General features: G+C 32.5%; 1 protein-coding gene across 5 annotated transcripts in view; it reads left to right on the top strand.

Annotated features, from left to right (window-relative positions):
• LOC111050456 (calcium-binding mitochondrial carrier protein SCaMC-2-A) overlaps positions 1–18,026 on the top strand; it is a 104,995-nt gene that overhangs the window by 49,351 nt on the left and 37,618 nt on the right. The window contains exons 1-2 of one of the 5 annotated variants that reach the window (XM_022336782.2): positions 7,075–7,300; positions 8,316–8,523. The exons of 3 other annotated variants lie outside the window; for them this stretch is intronic. In XM_022336782.2, the coding sequence (XP_022192474.1) occupies positions 8,434–8,523 (90 nt within the window). In that variant the 5' untranslated portion in view covers positions 7,075–7,300; positions 8,316–8,433. Of the gene's footprint in view, positions 1–7,074; positions 7,301–8,315; positions 8,524–16,890; positions 17,231–18,026 lie in introns of those variants that run through there. One more of the 5 variants, XM_022336783.2, reaches the window with a different exon arrangement.

The raw sequence follows: 18,026 nt of genomic DNA, 5'->3' as shown, positions 1-18,026 counted from the left end.
AAAGCTTTAAGGATTCAGTATTTTAAGGAAAGAGGTATTACTAGAATCGATACAGGAAAAGGTGATTTAATAATATAACAGTTCTTTACACCTTAGTTTCATATTATTATGCACTAGGTGACGAAACGAGGAAAGTGTCGTTTTCCATGAAATCTCTAGATTGAAAATTTCCTTATAATATTTTGTAGACAAGTTAGATGTCTAGAAACTTGGTTCATTTTTTATCGCCATCGAATTCCCTAATTTACGGAATAGTAGTTGATTATGAATTTTATTCATTTTCAATTTCAAAATTCTAGCATTCGCTAATTCAAATTTTGAATCAAGTTTTATTTTTTAACTATAGATAACTTGGCCTTAGTCTGGTAATTCTACAATATTTCATTACTTTTCTTAGAAATCATAGAATTAGAAGCAGCTAATGCTAATTCTATGTTCCTAAATATAGCCACAATGAATACTCCATTACCTATGAAACTGTACATTCAATTTATGCTCTTCTAGAATAATTCACCAACTAAATAATCAAACAATTATTACATCAATGATAATTGAAGTTTCAATTTATTATTTGAATCTGATTTTGTCAACTTACATCATATTAATAATTTGCAAGTTTTGATTATTCTATTTGCACACGTGCATAGTAATTCACGATAACAGAATCTTACTTTGGACTCTTCTCTTTACAATTATTGCCTTAATCGATTTTGATAACTTCGCTTCGATTGTGTAGGTTGGTAGGATAAGAAATCAGAACGCATGAAACACATGTCAAATATAAATAGAGCATTAATATTATAATAATTTGAACTATGAAACATGAATATTGTAATATTTTGTATAAAGAGAAAATGATGAAATATTCAATACAGTTTATTAACTAATTATTGTAATAAAATATTTTATGGTGTTCACAAATTTATCAATAAAGCTTGGTAAATAATATGTTTCATGTAGAAACGCGGAAACATGGGAAAAATGCAAGCGATAAAGTATTTGTTGAATTGTATCTAGTTTTGATAGGTATGGAAAATAACTGTGTCCCAACTTCTTATCAACTGCAGTTCTATCAATTAAATAATTAAATGTTATCAGAACAGGATAATTTTAAACATTAAATTTTATTGTATTATAACTAAATTTCTATTGTAAAGTATTTCATAAAGCTGACAAACATCTCTAACGAACTTATCACTTTAGGAATTCACTGGTGTACTGCACATAAGACACTGACTCTTCTTCTTCTTTTTCATACCCTTTTGCCGTTAAGCGTCTGGTTCCTTCAACCATTCTCTAAACTTTATATTATCCTGTGCCATTATCTTTACTTCATTCATTGTCTTTCCTCTTGCAGCAGCTATACTCTCTACATACTGATTCCATTCCAGACGTGGTCGTCCCCTGCCTCGTTTTCCTTCCGGTCCTACCTCCATAACCAGCCTTGCCTTTCGTTCATCACTCATCCGAGCTACATGACCATACCATCCAAGGGTTTTTTGCTGAACAGTGGTAATCAGTTCCTCCTGTTTTAATGTTTCTCTGAACACATTATTTCTCACTCTGTATCTTTTGGTTTTTCCAACCACCCTCCTTAGGTATCTCATTTCTGAGGAGGTAATTCTACTCTTGTGCTGTATCCCCCTGTGGGCCGGGGAGCTTTGAGTTGAACATCGGACTCAAGAATTTGTTAAACACCAGAAGAAACCCACAGCATCCCTGCTTGTCGTAGGAGGCGACTAAAAGGGACCCCCCATTCCAAAGCCCTTCTCCCAAAACCCTTCTTCTTCTTCTAATGCTTTGGTACTTTTCATTTCTAGAATGGCACTTTTTCGATTGACTCAGCTATGTGCCATTCTTTCTTTCTCTGCTATCTTTCGGCCTTCCTGGGCCATTTTCTTAAGCCGGTTGCATGCGCGTTGGTTTTTGGGCGTTCGATTTTTTGCCCTACTTGTGGATTCGGTCGGGTTGGACGGAGCTTGACAAACAGCATCTGTTTGGTCTGGTGGGGTTTATGGGGGCGGCGGGGGGTCGTGTGTCGGGGGATCTGCGTGTGTGTAGGCGGCTTTGCTTCTTCTTTCTAATTTCACTTGTGAAATCTGATTTCACAAACGGTTGTTAGGACCCCATGAGGAGGCGGCCCCTCCACCTAACTAGTTCATGGAGGGCTAATAAGCCACATTGAACGAGCAGAAATTTATTCAGAGTCAAATAAGAAAAGCACAAGACTCTGACTCACCAAACTTATTTGTCCACTAAAATGTAGCGTGATTGATTGAACTGCTTTTATCCTGTTCTGATCAATTTTCAATCTAATTTCATCCGTATTGTAATTAGTTTTTAATCCATTCCAATCATATTTATTTCCAGTGAATTTGGGAGTATAAAGTGTTTAGATATATGTTTTTGAAGGCTCATAGTCCATTGATTGGCAGTACATTAATAATAATATTGAAGTTACATTAAAGTCAAAAATGTAGCTAGTATTGCTTCTTTTAAATCTAGATTAAGATTGTGGTTGATGAATCGTTCACCGGGAGAGATTGAGGATCTTTTTGGAATTTTAATCTGAACTTTATTCACTCGTTCTTCTTTTTTTTGATACACCATTGGAAGGTGTAAGCTATGATTTAACAAAATCAGCTCCATGTTGTATGAGTGTGTGGTTTTAATTATTTATTATATTTACTATTTGGTATCATTCATATTCATTATCATTATTATTTTATTCCCATTATTTTCAGTTTATAATATCTCATGTGTGTACGCTAAGCGAATTCCCTATTTTATTTTCAATTGTGAGATATGCTCCTGTTTGCAGACAAAGTTCACTCTTTAGCAAACAGTATTGTATTCATTGACTGTACACTAAGCATTTTTGTTGAATTCAATATTTGATTATTGTTATTCTGTAATGTACTTGTCATAGAATAAAGATTTATTTATTTATTTTATTTTATAAATTTGAAAGCTTTTTTATTGCAATTTTGAATTTTGTTTGAAATCCCTTATACAAATTCCAAAAATTAACCAATATTTATTAATACTGTGATACAATTTTGTACTAGATTTTAAATGTATTCTTAAATTCAATATTATTTTTATAGAAACCATTGTAGCTTACATATCAGCAGTTGACATTTTAAATAATGTATATTTAGAATTGATGTAGGCCCTAACCTAATGAAAGGCAACATTCCAATCGAAAAATCTATTTACTATTTAACTAGAGAAATCATGGAAAGATTTTAGCAAGTTTCTTAGAGCTACATCATCATAGATCTAGAATGCTCAATGGAAAACTGAGAGAAATTTTCAGAATAAAAAAGTAAAGTATTTTCAGAATAAAAAGTAAACTAGACCTGCTTCTAGACGGTTTATTCCTGTCATTAGAAAGAGTTTCAATGTCTGCCGAAAAAGAGATCGACCAACTAATGAGATTAATAGACAAAAAATAGGAGAAGAAACCAAGTTTTTTGTTCATCAGGAATTTTTTTCTATTATCGAAGCATAAAAAACGTATTAAAAGTATACATGCACCCTTGTGCACTCGGTTCCTAATGTAGTTCTGAACTACAATTATCTTTATAGTTGATACTGAGACACTGACTCCTTTAGCCGTTGCAAAACTGCAACACAGATTCCATTTCATATTGACGCCTTTGGCTAATTTAGAAATCATGCTCAATAATAGAAGGTCATGCTTCAATCAAAACACCTTTATCAATGTAACGGATACCTTTTGTGACATGAAAATCAATTTGTGTCACGCAGGTAATGCGTAATTTGAATTAATTTGTTTATACTACTATCATACATCGTCATAGAGTTCCAGAAGGAAGGTAGGCTATACTAATAATACTATACAAATCACTCAAAATGATGGGTTTCTCCAATAGTATATCATTTAATGCAAGGGTTTCGATCAATACATCCTCAAGTTTACTGTGCATTCTTAATTAAAACTTGAGAAGTATTAGATGATTTTGGCTGCATAAAACAAATCAATGATACTCTATATATTTTCAACTAGCAGGTAACCCGTGCTTTGCTCCGTTGTAAAAATAGAATCATTATTTATTATTCTGACAAAATGACGTGGATAATCTTTATCAGAGTTGAAAATTCTCTGCAAAAAAGAGTTTGATTGGTCTCGTTCCCGCAACCTATCCGAGTCGCGCGTTCTACCAATTATGCCACTGATTCACTTGGAGAAAGCTCTGTTTGCTTGGGCTTTCATTGTTGCGTAACTTTGAATCATAAATTGAATAAATTTGTTTTAATTATTAAATTAAAATCTATAATTGATTCATGAAAATAAGCCTATATCCATCCTCGGTGAATTCAGAATCTTTATGTAAATTGCAAGTTGATCAGTTCATTAGTTCATAAGTATTGTTAATGCGTCGAACGTGTATTTCCTATCCCGTACTCACATAAGCTATTTTCGTTCTGTATAATATTATAAAATGACCAACTTATCACTCTGAAAACTTTTGTAATATTAACGAAATACCTTAATATCAATATGGAGACAAGTTGAGTGATACAAATTGCCAGTAAATAAATAAAGTTCACTATATTATCTCACCTGTCTCAAACCGGGTTAATATTCTAAAAAGTAGGGAATATTACTCCTTATTTGAAAAATCGTCATAATATTGTGCTTAGTATTTTCAATATTTTCCTCAATCAGCTTACCCGTAATTATTAGTGCAACTTGTTGGTGATTTCTGAAAATCTATTCTTTATGTATTTGAGGAAAACACAGTTGGGATTCACAATTATTGGACTGCACTTTGAAGTGGGTTGATAAATGTTTCTGTTGTTATATTCACAAAAAGTGAATGAATGATGAGTTGTCTGCACGTCAAATATTCATGTTTTTCATTCCAATTTTGTAAAATTTCCTCTTGCTACTCTTAATGGCGTGATAAGTGAATTTTTCTTTTTCACAGAGTAAATTCACTTGAACTTTGAGGGCTCTTTTATGAATAACTGGCAAATCTGTAGACAATAGTTTCACATATTTTCTTTGTTCTTCATAAGCTTCATTTAAAACCTACGATAGTGGGTAAATTCTTAATTTCAGCTATCAAGTAATTTTGTGTCAATTGTTTGAATATATTATCAATTACTGTTCACAACTCATAATGTGACACACATTACAATGTGGAACATGAAAAGCTAAAACTTGAGATTGATCAAAACTCAACTTATATTATCTATCACCTTCTACTATTATCTACCAACAAATCCTAGTGTCTATTATGGAGCAGTGCTATCAAGCTAATTGAAAAGAATTCTATGTAAATCATGAGATATTCATTTTCTTGTTCTGATTTATTATATAAAATTTGAATCAACTGCTAATAGTAACTTCTCAATTGAGAGAAGCGGGTGAATCACTCCTACATAGAACTGTTGTGTTAATAGCAGTGGAAAGTAACTTAAGTTTATATCCTCAGTCAACAAATTCAATCTATGAATGCAATTTGTAGTTTGAGACTATTTCTTTGTTGATTTGTTTGTACTGTATTCTAGACAGTCTTTCAATTCAAACCACATCAAATCGAAAGAAAATTTGTAATTCTCAAATGTCAAGTCGTTTTGGTTGATAACGGCATACTCTGTTTTTTTTAGAGGTGGAAATTTAATAAAGTCAATGCCAGAATGCAATATTTGCTCTGTGATCTCAGTTAAGAGTAATGGATGGAGTGAGGTTCGGTGGAGCTACTCTGATTCTAATTTATCTTTTTGTCTATGAATCGCCTACCATCTCGATCATTCCAATTATCATTATGTTCTTGAAGATCAAGAAATCATCTGCTATAACTATAGCGATGTTGATGATTCACTTCCTGGTTGATTTTAATTAGCGGAAATTTTATGAAAGTAGATGATACATTCCAACTATTACTAACTGACTTAGGCTTATCAGTAAACAAACTATGAACAATATTATTGTTGATGATTCAAGTGCGGAAATTTACTGAAAATAAAAGATGAATTCTAATACTACTATAGTAGTCATTGAGTCATCATAAACTCACACATATTCTAAAGAACACATCTAAAAATAAATCAACAGTTCAGAGATTAGAGATTCACTTTCACAAATATAATGAATTGATATTGTAGGAAAGTATAGGATGAATATCACTTGAATTGAACCGTATAATTCAAATACAATCCAATACGGTAGTCATTAGAAACTCAGAAACATTACAAATATATCTGCAAACAAATCATATATTGATAACTGAAATTGTCTTCTTGCAGCGGGCATTTGTTGAATGAATGGACAAATTTCAATGTTTACACATAGGCCGAATAAAGGAACTTGAAAGTTGTTAATGATATTGATAAATGTCTTCCAAGTCGAGTGAAAGAAGCGGGAATATTTAGGGATGTTTGGGAAAATCCCACCGTTTCTTCAGTGATTCATTAGTCGCACTTGAAAAGTGAAGAAAGTTTCCTAACATTTCCAGTTATATTTGTAAAACATTCCAAAGTTCTCGATGTTCAAATAATTGGATCATGATGTTAATGAATGCCTCTCACGTAAAGGAGGTTTGAAGGTTATATGTTAAACGTTTCAAGTTTACTCAAGTAGACATTCTGTCAGGGAGTTGTCTGATATTGCTAGCTATATTTGTGAGTTATCTCATCGTTTACACACATTAGCTGTTAATCTAGAGATCTCGAGTAGAAGATAATGACGTTGATAAATCCCTATCACATCAAACTAAATTCAACGGATAAATGGAAAAATTCCAACGTTTACACTAACACGAGCACGAGACGCACTTGAAAAGTGAAAAGAAGTTCCCTGACATTGCTAGTTATATTTGCTACCAAGGTCGTTGAGGGGATTCTTTTCGCAGTCGTGTAAATGTAGTCTAGAAACTTTCTATTGGGGTAGAAAATAAGTTTAGTGAGTTGATATGAAGTGTGTGGTGTGCCTGGCACGAGTCAGTGGTCAGGCGCACTGATGACATTCTCAGAGTAGGAATGGTGACGTCACACGTGCAATTCCTCACTGCACAGTTTTTCGCTTCTTATCTTGTCAGTAGTCTGGCTAAGCGCGACCCCTCTAGGGGTGCTCGGATTTTGTGCGATTTTAAAAAAAGTATATCAATCATTCGTGGTGAAAGTGTGAAACTTTAACCTTGTAAAGTTCTTCTCGAAATTGGTCACACCTGGTGAAGGTGTTTATTTCACTTGTGATTAGGTTATTTCACTTGTGAACTATAGAGATATGTTCAAATAGAGACTCTCTTTAGAACTGACCAACCTTGTAAAGCTCTTTAATCGTTAATAATTAACATCTAGTGCAGCCATATCACTTGTCAATTGTTTCTTGATTAATTACACCTAAAAATAAATTTTTGTCCCCCGAGTGTTTTTATGTAGGCTAGTTAGTATTTTTATATTCACGAGTTGAATATATTAATAATTATTATTATTGAGTTTTTATCAGTTTGAAATGAAAATGCCCTTGGCCTCTTTGATTTGCTTATATAAAATTCAACCATGAAATCTAGTTTCATGAAGTAGAAAACTAAAATTGGCTCATGAAGCATTAAAAATGAAAATTTATCTCCATCAACTCAGCCAACCAAGATTCAACACTGAATAGATCAATATTGTATAATAACTGGTCGATCATTTGTGGAACTCAACCTCTTCCACTTTCCTTATTAATTATACTTTGAAATAACATTATTTTTGTGCGTGTTATTTTGGACTACTTTCCGTAGGCCTAAATTTCCATGTTAAGCATCCAAATCACGTTGAAATTACACGTTTTTTAAAGAAAAATGATGAATCAAATAGTAAGAATTAAATATTGAAGCGAGCTTATCTCTCTCTGTCCATAGACCAGCTATTTTTTATTCAGATCAAACAACTATAGCGTTGCTACCACCAACTTCAAATGTTCAAGTGTTTCATTCACACTCCTATCCATCAATCAATTTTAAAATTATGTACGTCTCAAACTTTAAAAAGGTATAGGCCTAATAAATCTCAGTTCTGAATCTCCATGGATTCAACCTTTTATACTTACAATCTATTCTATAATATGTGATACTATCACAAATTATTATTATTGTTTCCAATATCTATTAAAACCAATATCTGTTACACTATATATTTTTTGTTCTCTGACATTCAATGCTATAACTTTATAATGTCTTATTTTGTTCATGTATTACGATTGTGTCGTCGGTCAATGAGTTGTTATTTCATTGCTAATTTCATGTATAAACTTGATTTTTTCATTGTGATAATATAATCTTTTACTGCTCAAGGTTGTAAGAGTCCTGTGGTTTCGACCCTCAGGTTTAAGATTAAAAACCTTTCCAGATACATATCTCATCACACTAAACGTTAAAACTGAAGTTAAATTTTATTTGAGTGGTTCAAGAAATGAAAATGAAGTACTTCGAATTCTTCAGCCTGCTTTTTGATGTTATGGAGAATTTCGATTCTGAGTTCTACCTAGAGTTCTATGTCAAGGTAAAACAATAAACAATAGCTTATCTTTTTTGACTAATTTAGCAAAGTTTTCTGCCGTGATTGGTAGGACAATTTTACACTCACTCTATTTAAAATTTATGTTTCAAAAATTGACAGCTAATGTTTTTGTAATGTACTTCCAAACAAAGCCGGCAATAACTTCACCAATCACTTTATTTTCACCATGTTATCATCAAACCTCTTGAATTATCTTTAAGTTTGGAAAACTCCATTCGAAGAATCCCCGTGATTGATACAAATATTAAAGTTTTTCATGTGAATAATGTATCAATTTATCAAAATAGATTTATGGCTCCAATAAATGCGTATATTAGATTTTGGAAGAAGGAAATATTAGATGGGCTATTGTGTTGAAAACAAAGTTTCATAGCAACTATCTTATTATATATTATTATCCCATTATATTATGCTAATCATTCCAAATGAAGTAATTTGTGTGTCATTTGTGTTTGAAACATAGTTTTAACTTGACTATCCCAATTTCAAGCTAATCCCTGCATATGGGTGTGCAGACTGTCTATGTTCTATCAACTGAAGCATAGGTTGGCAGTAGGTGCCAAATAGGTTCAATTTAGAACACTGCATAGCCTATTTATCCAACTGTTCTTGCTCCATGTTGTATCCAGTGCATCTGAGTTGACAGTAGCATCCACTTTTGTTTGGATCCGAGTTGGCCGTGGTTCAATTCAGCTTCCAATGAAACTGCATTTTCTAATCTTTTGACGGAATTTGACCTAACCCATATTCTTTCCTAGTAGTAAAATGCTGGCTGAAAAACTGTGTTAACAACGTGGGTCTCGGCCCAACTCTTCATCTCATTTTGCAATTTCTCCTCGATTCTAGTGACAATACAGTTGTTGTGCACCCTAAACTTTATATAACTTTGTTTAATGGACTTCTAGGATCGTGAATGTCAAGTTGGATTCGGCATCGTGACCTAGTTTGTGAAGATCACAATTTTCACACAAATCAAGCATTTTATTGCTTCTTTTTTCTTAGTTTCCTTCTTCCTCCTGCAACAACATGTTGAGTCAACATCTTCTGATTGCATACTTTTCTCACATTTCTATCCACTTAGTTGTCGCATTTATTAAGTAGGCTCATTTTATGTATTCAAATCTACATTTCTAAATGTATTTGTTTTTTGAATGTTTACAGTAAGTCTATATAGGCAACGAATGCTTAAAACAAGGTACCTGTAGAGGGAAAAGTCTGGAACACAATTTTTGACCCCGCAGCTCTTTTAAGAGCTAAGTGAGGGGATAAAACATATCAAAAGTCCTCCTCTTACCTCCAATTGTAAGGGGGAGGGGGTGGTTTGAAAGTTCCATATTTTGGTTTTTGCCATATTACCATATTTTTTATGGTATATCTCGAACCATATGCGTCTTTCGGAAATTTCTATTCAATACAAAAGTAATGCTTACAATTTGGCCTACAAGTTTCATCTGTAACATTTTTCCATATCACTCATAGTTTTCTAGATATGAGCTCTCGAAGGTGTCACATTTTAAAGAAACCCCTTCCGGCTCCGATTTTTTCATCTTATTGACCTTATAACGTTTTAACTATAGATTGAGAACATCCGTGCTAATCATGAGCTCATAGATCATAGTATTCTCTCCAATTTCATGTACTATTTCATTATTTTACGCATCTCCCTACGATTGTTGCAGCCGTTATAGTGTTGAGTGTAAAATCTTCAGTTCAACAGCAATAGATAAATTGACAGGGGAATTTGGAGGGAATATTTGGAACACAATATTTAACTACGCAGCTTTGTTTGGACTAGTTAGAAGGTGAACATATCAAAAGTCCTCATCCCTACCCCTTGTGCTCAAGGGATGAAAGTGGTTTAAAAGTTGCGTTTTTCATTTCTGCTTACATGCATGTATCTTTGCAATTCATGAAAAATGCATTTCAGCGACATGCCTAACTGAAAAAAATGAAGCTAGATGAATTTCCTAAAAGTTATGTTCAGTAGAGTTTTGTGATATCTTCTTTAGTTTTCGAGAAATGTTCAAGTTTTATTAAAGTGAAGTTCAATTTAAACAGTACAATTTTTAATTTAATTTTTAGCATTGTCAGCTCTTTACATTTTAAAAGTGTAAAATCTTTGAAAAAACAGTTTTTCTTCCATCTTTTTGCTCTTTCAGGGCTTATTACTGAACAACAATGTATCGGAAAAATAAGTACTAAACGTTGGGATGTAAAGCATTCAATTCTCTTCTATTTGATGTATTATTTCACCATGTTATGCTTTCCATCGATTGTTATAGCATCTTTAGTTGAGTAACTTTCTTTCTTTGAGTAACTTACATTAGTGTATATCTTTTGTCTCTTCATTCTGTGCTTGAATTGGAAATAGATCGATTGAACAATTAACTCATAACAAACTAGTAAACAATTACAATATCACAATTTAGTTTGCTGTTTGAAACAGCATGAGAGTTGTCAATCGGACAGATATTGAACCAGGAAATTGGTTAATTGCTGTGTTGCCTCTATTGGCTTCTCATTTGGAGCGATCTGTTGCCTCAAATTTATTTGGCTTCAGTTGGAAGGTTGACTGCAATGAAGCGCGCCTTCAGCTAGCAGCCAACTCGTGTCACATCAGTGCCTTTTCTCACTCTCTCTCCCCTCCCATCTGTGCTTGTCGTTCATTCAAGAAACCCTCTGATTTATGCTTAACACGTGATAGTTTCAAATTAATCCAACCTACTGGAAACGTTATTCGTCTAATTAAATTTTGGGATTAGTCGAGCTTTTGTTCTAATTAAATAAGACTAGCAGGTAACCCGTGCACCGTGCAAAATGCAATTGGTCTTGTAAAATGCAATCTTCTTATGTCCACGATACATGAAAAAATATAATAATTATTCATTTTGTTGTTTAAATTTACGTAGATAATCTTTATAAGAATTACAAAAAAAGTTTGACAGGTATTGAAACTTTGATTTATGAAACGCGCGCGCTACCAACTAAGCTACAGAGTCACTTGGAGAAAGCCCTGTTTGGTTGGGCTTCTATAGTTACGAAAACTTCAAATCACAAATTAAATAAATTTGTTTTAATTATCAAGTTAGAATTATTGATTAATAACAATGAAACAATGAAAATAAGCCTATGTCCATCCTCGGTAAATTAGAATCTTTATGCAAAATTTCGAGCTAATCAGTTCAGTAGTTCAGACTTGACGATGCGTGATACTCGTGCATTTCCTATCCCGTACATGTATAAGCCGGTTTTTTCCTTTATAATATCATAGAATATAGACAAAATATGTTTGAGAGCAGTCTGGGAGCTATAAGTAAAAATTGAATGGTATATTATCCGATCGTTTATCCATGTCTCAACTCTAAACAAGTAATCTCTATAATATGATAAAGGAAAGATCTGGCTTATACACGTACGGGATAACAAATTCACGAACTACTGACTGATTAACTTGAAATAATACATTATAGATCCCTAATATTTACCGAGGATGGTTAAAGGTTTATTTTCAATCCTTCAAGATTTCATCACGTCAAGTTTTCAGTTTGTCAAGTTGCTAATTAGATCCTTGTGGAGCACAGTTTAGCTGCTAGTTTTTCTATTATGGCCTTTAATATATTTGTTTATAAAATACGATCAGGGCTATTGAAACATAAAAATTAGTTGATGAGTGACATGAATTATAACCAAGTGGACTAAAAAATCCATATAATATGCTAAGAAGCGAGTGATATTTATCCTACTAGGGATTGTGATATTCATTGTAAGAATATAATTTGGGTATTCCCCAAAATCTATTATGGTACTGAAAAGAAATTGATAGGTCTCAGAACAAGAAGCTGGAAATTGTTATCACCAGTTACGGTGTCAATAGTCTAGAGATTAGATAATAACGGCTCTCAAGGCTATGATTATGAACAGCCAAATGAAATAAAAGTCTGGTTGCAATTTATTTAATAATATAATATTTGAGGTTAGGTTCTTTGATATTAAATAGTCGGCGACCTTAGTAATCGGTCGAGCCATATATTTTGAGAATTAGCCAGACACATTGTGGCAAATTAGTTGCGTATAAATAGCATTCGCTTAGACTAGGATCAGAGGGTTTAGTAAGCAAGCATGCCAAATGAATGTAAACAAAAAGCGATTAATAAAGCACAAAAATATTTTATTATATACATGAGCATGAACAAAAATGTAAAAAACAAAACAAAAAGATAAAGGAAATGGGATTTAATTTTATTCAGCTCAATAATAAATGATACAGTTTTGGGATGTACCAATCACAATGCAGTATGTGACTGGTGCTAAAAACGATTCAATTTAAAATGTACACGTGTTATTTATAAAAATCATAAAAATTTGTAATTGTTATAGAATGTATAGATTTATGTAACCAATGTAAAATAAGAGTTTAAGACTAAAATATACACTCAATGGATAGTAATATGATGTTATTGTTTGGACTATTTGACAGTACTAAATTACGTCATAGTGGAGTATTTAAAATCCACCAATGAGAGTGGATATTTAAATTGTATGTAAATTGAAAAGACAGAAGTATGGTTGTAATAGAATAGAGGAAGATCCATACACTTGCTTGCCAGAGGTCACCAGGGACACCCACCAATTTTGAGAGCACAAGACTAGATCCCTTTTTAAATAATTTTGTGTTAAAGTTTGTTTGAGTAATTAAAAATGAATTTCATAAGACTCAGTGAGGTCGTAGTATGACATGAGTCATTAAATTTAAATATTCCCATTGGAGAAGACGACAGCAACCCACCAGAAAAGGTTTAGGACATTGAAACGAACCCAGATTGCCATCATAATTGTGGAAAATCGACATGTGAGTTCATTTGAAAAGGTTATAAAGGAGGGCCCTCAGTGCTACGAAATAATCACAATATTAAATAAAGCTAGCTCGTTGAAGGGTTATTTAAATATTGAAATTTGCGCAAATATTAAATATATATTAAAGGGAATATTATTAAGAACAATTTATGAGATTTAAATATTTAAGTATGCACAGATGAAATATTTATTAATATTTGATTTATTATACATGCTCACTCATTTATATTTTTTATCAGTAATTTACTAGAATTTTTATGAAGCTCATGTTCATAAGATAAATTGATTTATCTGATTTCCACCAGAGGCCAAACCCAAGCCCTGAGATATATTTTAATATTTATATTTTTCATATTCATTGGAAGCAAGATTTATAAATTTTATTCGACAAGCAACAGCAAGTCAACAACTGAGCCATATAAGTTGGAAGAATATATATGCTGATTGAAGAAGCACATGCTATATTAATTGATGCTAATAAGCAAAGTAAAATCTTTAGTGAGCTATCTGTGATATTTTTTAATATATATATTTTCTAATATTATTTTTATATTTGTTGCTTTATCTTTTATTATTGCTTATTGATATTTCCGTGTAATTATATATTTTATTTGTTGAATGATGTACCCTTTTTATGATCCTATCTTCATGCATGACCAATCTTGTTATAGTCTATTTTATTACCAGTATTGACATACTATTTAAATTATCAACCAACTATATTCTTCACCGAATAAGTTGGATAAATCGGCGATATACAACATTGATTATTAAATCTTTGGAAATATTACATTTTTAAGATTTACCTAAATTATTCAGAACCATCACATCCGATTTGGAAGAACTCAAGGGTCATAGTATTAAGTTGCATCAGCAATATAAATTAATATAATTTATAAGGTATTCTGATAGAGTATCGCCTTTGATTCCGCTCGGTATCATCTTACACTGCTGACCCCTTTGTCAGATGGTGGCGAGTGGCATTGGTGACGATACCATATTGTCTAGCACAAAAATCAGAGCCCTTAAATCTATCTACTTCTTCTGCATCTATAATTGTGGAGTCGACCAGATCAGTTATGAGAACTGTAAATAAATTTCTAAAGCAGCCGACGTTAGCAGTCATCGAAAGCAGAGAATTATTTGAGCTCCTAGAAGAGCTGGTAAGAAACTGGTGGTATTTTTCTTTCAGGAGTCACAAAAATATCAAATTTATTCAGAAATCTTTGCTCTACCGACTGCGGCCAAGCAGGGCACATGCGACGCCAAATATAACGTCACATCATCATTTCATCAGTTGGTAAATCTCCCATAATGAGTAAAACTTGATGTCATGGCCATTGAGTTTACTTACCATCGCCTTGCAACTAGAACATTATTAATATTGTTGATGAGAAGAACAAATACTTCTTGATCAATCATTCGACACATTCTTAATGGCTTTTCAATTGGTTGAATGGGCGTTTCTGAGAGATATGACATGCTACATGTTTTCTGGACCAATAGTTGACTTGCAACGTTTGCTTACAGACAGTAGACCAATAACAAGACATCTTAAAACGATGTTTGAAATTTGAAGTTGCGTGATTTCCAGAAATAAATTCAGTTATTTTCATAAATTAAATATTTTGGTTTTCCTATCTAGTAAATAATTCATTTTGTATTTGTTTATCAAATTTCCTCTGATTTTCCAATTCAGAATATTGCAGGAACTTATCAAAACAATAATATTTTGAGTATAAGAACTTTAGAACTGTGAAGTCTTCTGTTCGAATCATTCAAATCAAAAATTGATGTTGAAATTATTATAACAACTCTAATTGAACTATGAAAACAAGAGTCCTAATTATTCATTATTCTTAATGATCAATTATTAATAAGCTCAGTTTCTTAGCTTCCTTAACACAGAAAAAAGAGATTGAAAAGCTTAGAGCTTTGATTCCCAAGCTGTTTCAACTCGAGTGAAACTCGTATTGTATTTAACATCTTTGCAATATCTTTCTGCTATCTTAGAGTTAACTATTTTTTCTCCCTCACTGAATTAGAATACTCTTTTATTTTACATCAACAGAAAACTGGCAAAAGTCGTTCATATGAAAAAACATTAATTTGAATTTGAGTAGATGCAAGCAAGCATATATTGTTATCGTATTCAGAGCAACGCTCCCAATTACAGCATTCCAAATTTGAGATTAACATGCTAATGGAACGTGAATCGGTTTGAACGTATTAAAACAAAGAACTTCAATTTGTACTTTATTCCCAACCCTTCTCTTGTACTATGCAAATATTAAATGCAATATTATGTAATAAATTAATTTTCGGGAATGAATCAATATCAGTTTTTCATACCGTACTACATCCCACATGTTCATTTTAAAACAAATACATTGTTTTACTGTATAATAATAAAATTAATAATTTTCAAGGAATTCTGATATACGTATTAGCTAAGTAAATCGAATACTCTTCTATTGTTCCAATTTTCTTGGCTTTAAGAACGTTTGATTCATGGTACTCAACAGCATATGGAAAATATGCTAAAACAGCTTACGTTATTGCTGCCAAATTATCAGAATCAAATTATTTATCCAGTTTCCTTGATCTCTCTATATGCGGATTCCTTTTCGAGTAAAAATTAGTAATTTTTATAGAATCTCCCACAAGTTATCAATGACAAAAATCTAAATTTGGCTAAAATGAAATATTCTTGCTTTGTGGTTTCAGTTTCATAATATAAAACAACTGTCTTGTCCACCCTGTTGAGCCTACGATTACACTATTGTTATAACAACTTGTGTATGCAGTCTCGTGAATTCTCTCAGGCGGTCTCTTTACAAAGGCCTAAACACTTCAATTTCAAGTTCTTTACTCAGTAATAAGGCATATCTTCAATTTGCTCATAATATTCACAATACTAGATTCACGTTATTACTGCTCCACTGATTGAATTCATGGATTTTGAAAGATCACTTCTGCAATACACCTGAATATATATTAGATGGAAATTTGATAAGGATAAGGAAAATAATAATGTTATGAGATAAAAGTTCAGTTGCAGTAGATGGAATGCTATAGAAAATTATATTACTGCTGCAATAATGATTCAAGGAAAAATGATTTTCTAAGGTTGTCCTTTCTTTACATTATTATAAATCAGAAAGGAGTTGAGTTATATGAGAATGGGGTAGATGTTATACTGCACAGACGTTTATCTTCTTCCGCATCGTGTGACATAGTGACTTATCTGAACGATGATTAATAAAGTGTGAAATACTGTACTTGAGACTTTTCAATGCTAGTCGGAAATATTTTGCTCTTGTGATATGAGTTATCACACATTGCTTTTCACACTAACACGTGTTAGTTTTTGAGGGGGGGGGCGAGAGGTGTGGGGAAGAATGTGTGTCTGTGTGAGTAGGGGGAGTTGGAATATAATATAGACTAATTTATTGATTAAATGGCCAGCGGCAATCGAGCAATTTGTTTTTGTACGTGTGTATTATTCAATTTGTGTATGTGATAGGCGATAGGCATGGCGTAACTATGGACGGCAATTTTATTCAATTGAGTGTTATTCAGCGGAAGGTTATGCGATGCGAACACTATCAAGGCAGTGGCAGAGTTGAAACACTCGACTGATGGATGGTTTAGTGAACCGTGAGAGGCGGATTGAGCCGGTTGCTTGCCAATCTCGTCCCTTCATATGGAGTTTGTCGCGGTTTTGTGCTAATTTCTTCGCCTGAGTCTGCTTGAAATCGGCTACGAAATGGATTTGTGTTCGTATTACTGTCTCACTGATTCACGCAAGGAGATCTTGGAATACAATGAAAAGGTTGCCTGATTTTTCTCCTTAGTCAATGTAATTGTGCATCAATTTAACAATAAACCTATATATCATAGAGAAATGGATATAAAGATAATAGGAAATTTGAATGGGAAGTGGATAATTTAGTGTAGAATCTCTTTAGATTTTTATTAGTAGAACTACTTAAGAATATGTAAATCGAATCCCTCATGTATGTAGTGGAACTTTAATAATAATTGTACAATATATAATAAATAAATAAACTTAAATAAATCTGAAAATGTGTAAATAGTAGAACTACTACATGTGCTTGGAGTTGTTGATCAACAGTCAATATTAGATAGTCTAGGTTTGATTAAGATCTGATTAGGATATTGATTATATGATATGGAAGATGTGTAGATTATATGCACTAATAGATTTAGAATTTGTAAACTTCCATCAAGTAATGAATTGTGTACTCTAGCTTGCAAAATGTGTGTAAATATCATTATTGCGAGTAGAGGCTATCATAACTGTTTTGTTCTTGAAAAGCTAATTTTGCTACGATGGAATTATCTGTGATTAGTCTACTTGATTTTTGATGTAAAATGTTTGGCATCGTTGACTGAAAAGCTTGATAGGAAATTAATGTTTCAATTTTTCATTGACTCTCTGGAATCAATTATTGTCAAATAAGTCAAAATCCATACTCATCTACTCATACTCCATTCTTTCGGTTATCACTTTTATATTCTACTATCTTTATTCCATAGAAATTGAAAAAAAGTTCCGCTGAAAATATTCTATTCAAAGGATTTGGTATTTCCGGGCACAGTTTTAT

This window comes from Nilaparvata lugens, chromosome 6 (assembly GCF_014356525.2).
Source record: "Nilaparvata lugens isolate BPH chromosome 6, ASM1435652v1, whole genome shotgun sequence".
NCBI classification, from domain to species: Eukaryota; Metazoa; Arthropoda; class Insecta; order Hemiptera; family Delphacidae; genus Nilaparvata; species Nilaparvata lugens.
This window is presented reverse-complemented; position numbering and strand designations above follow the sequence as displayed.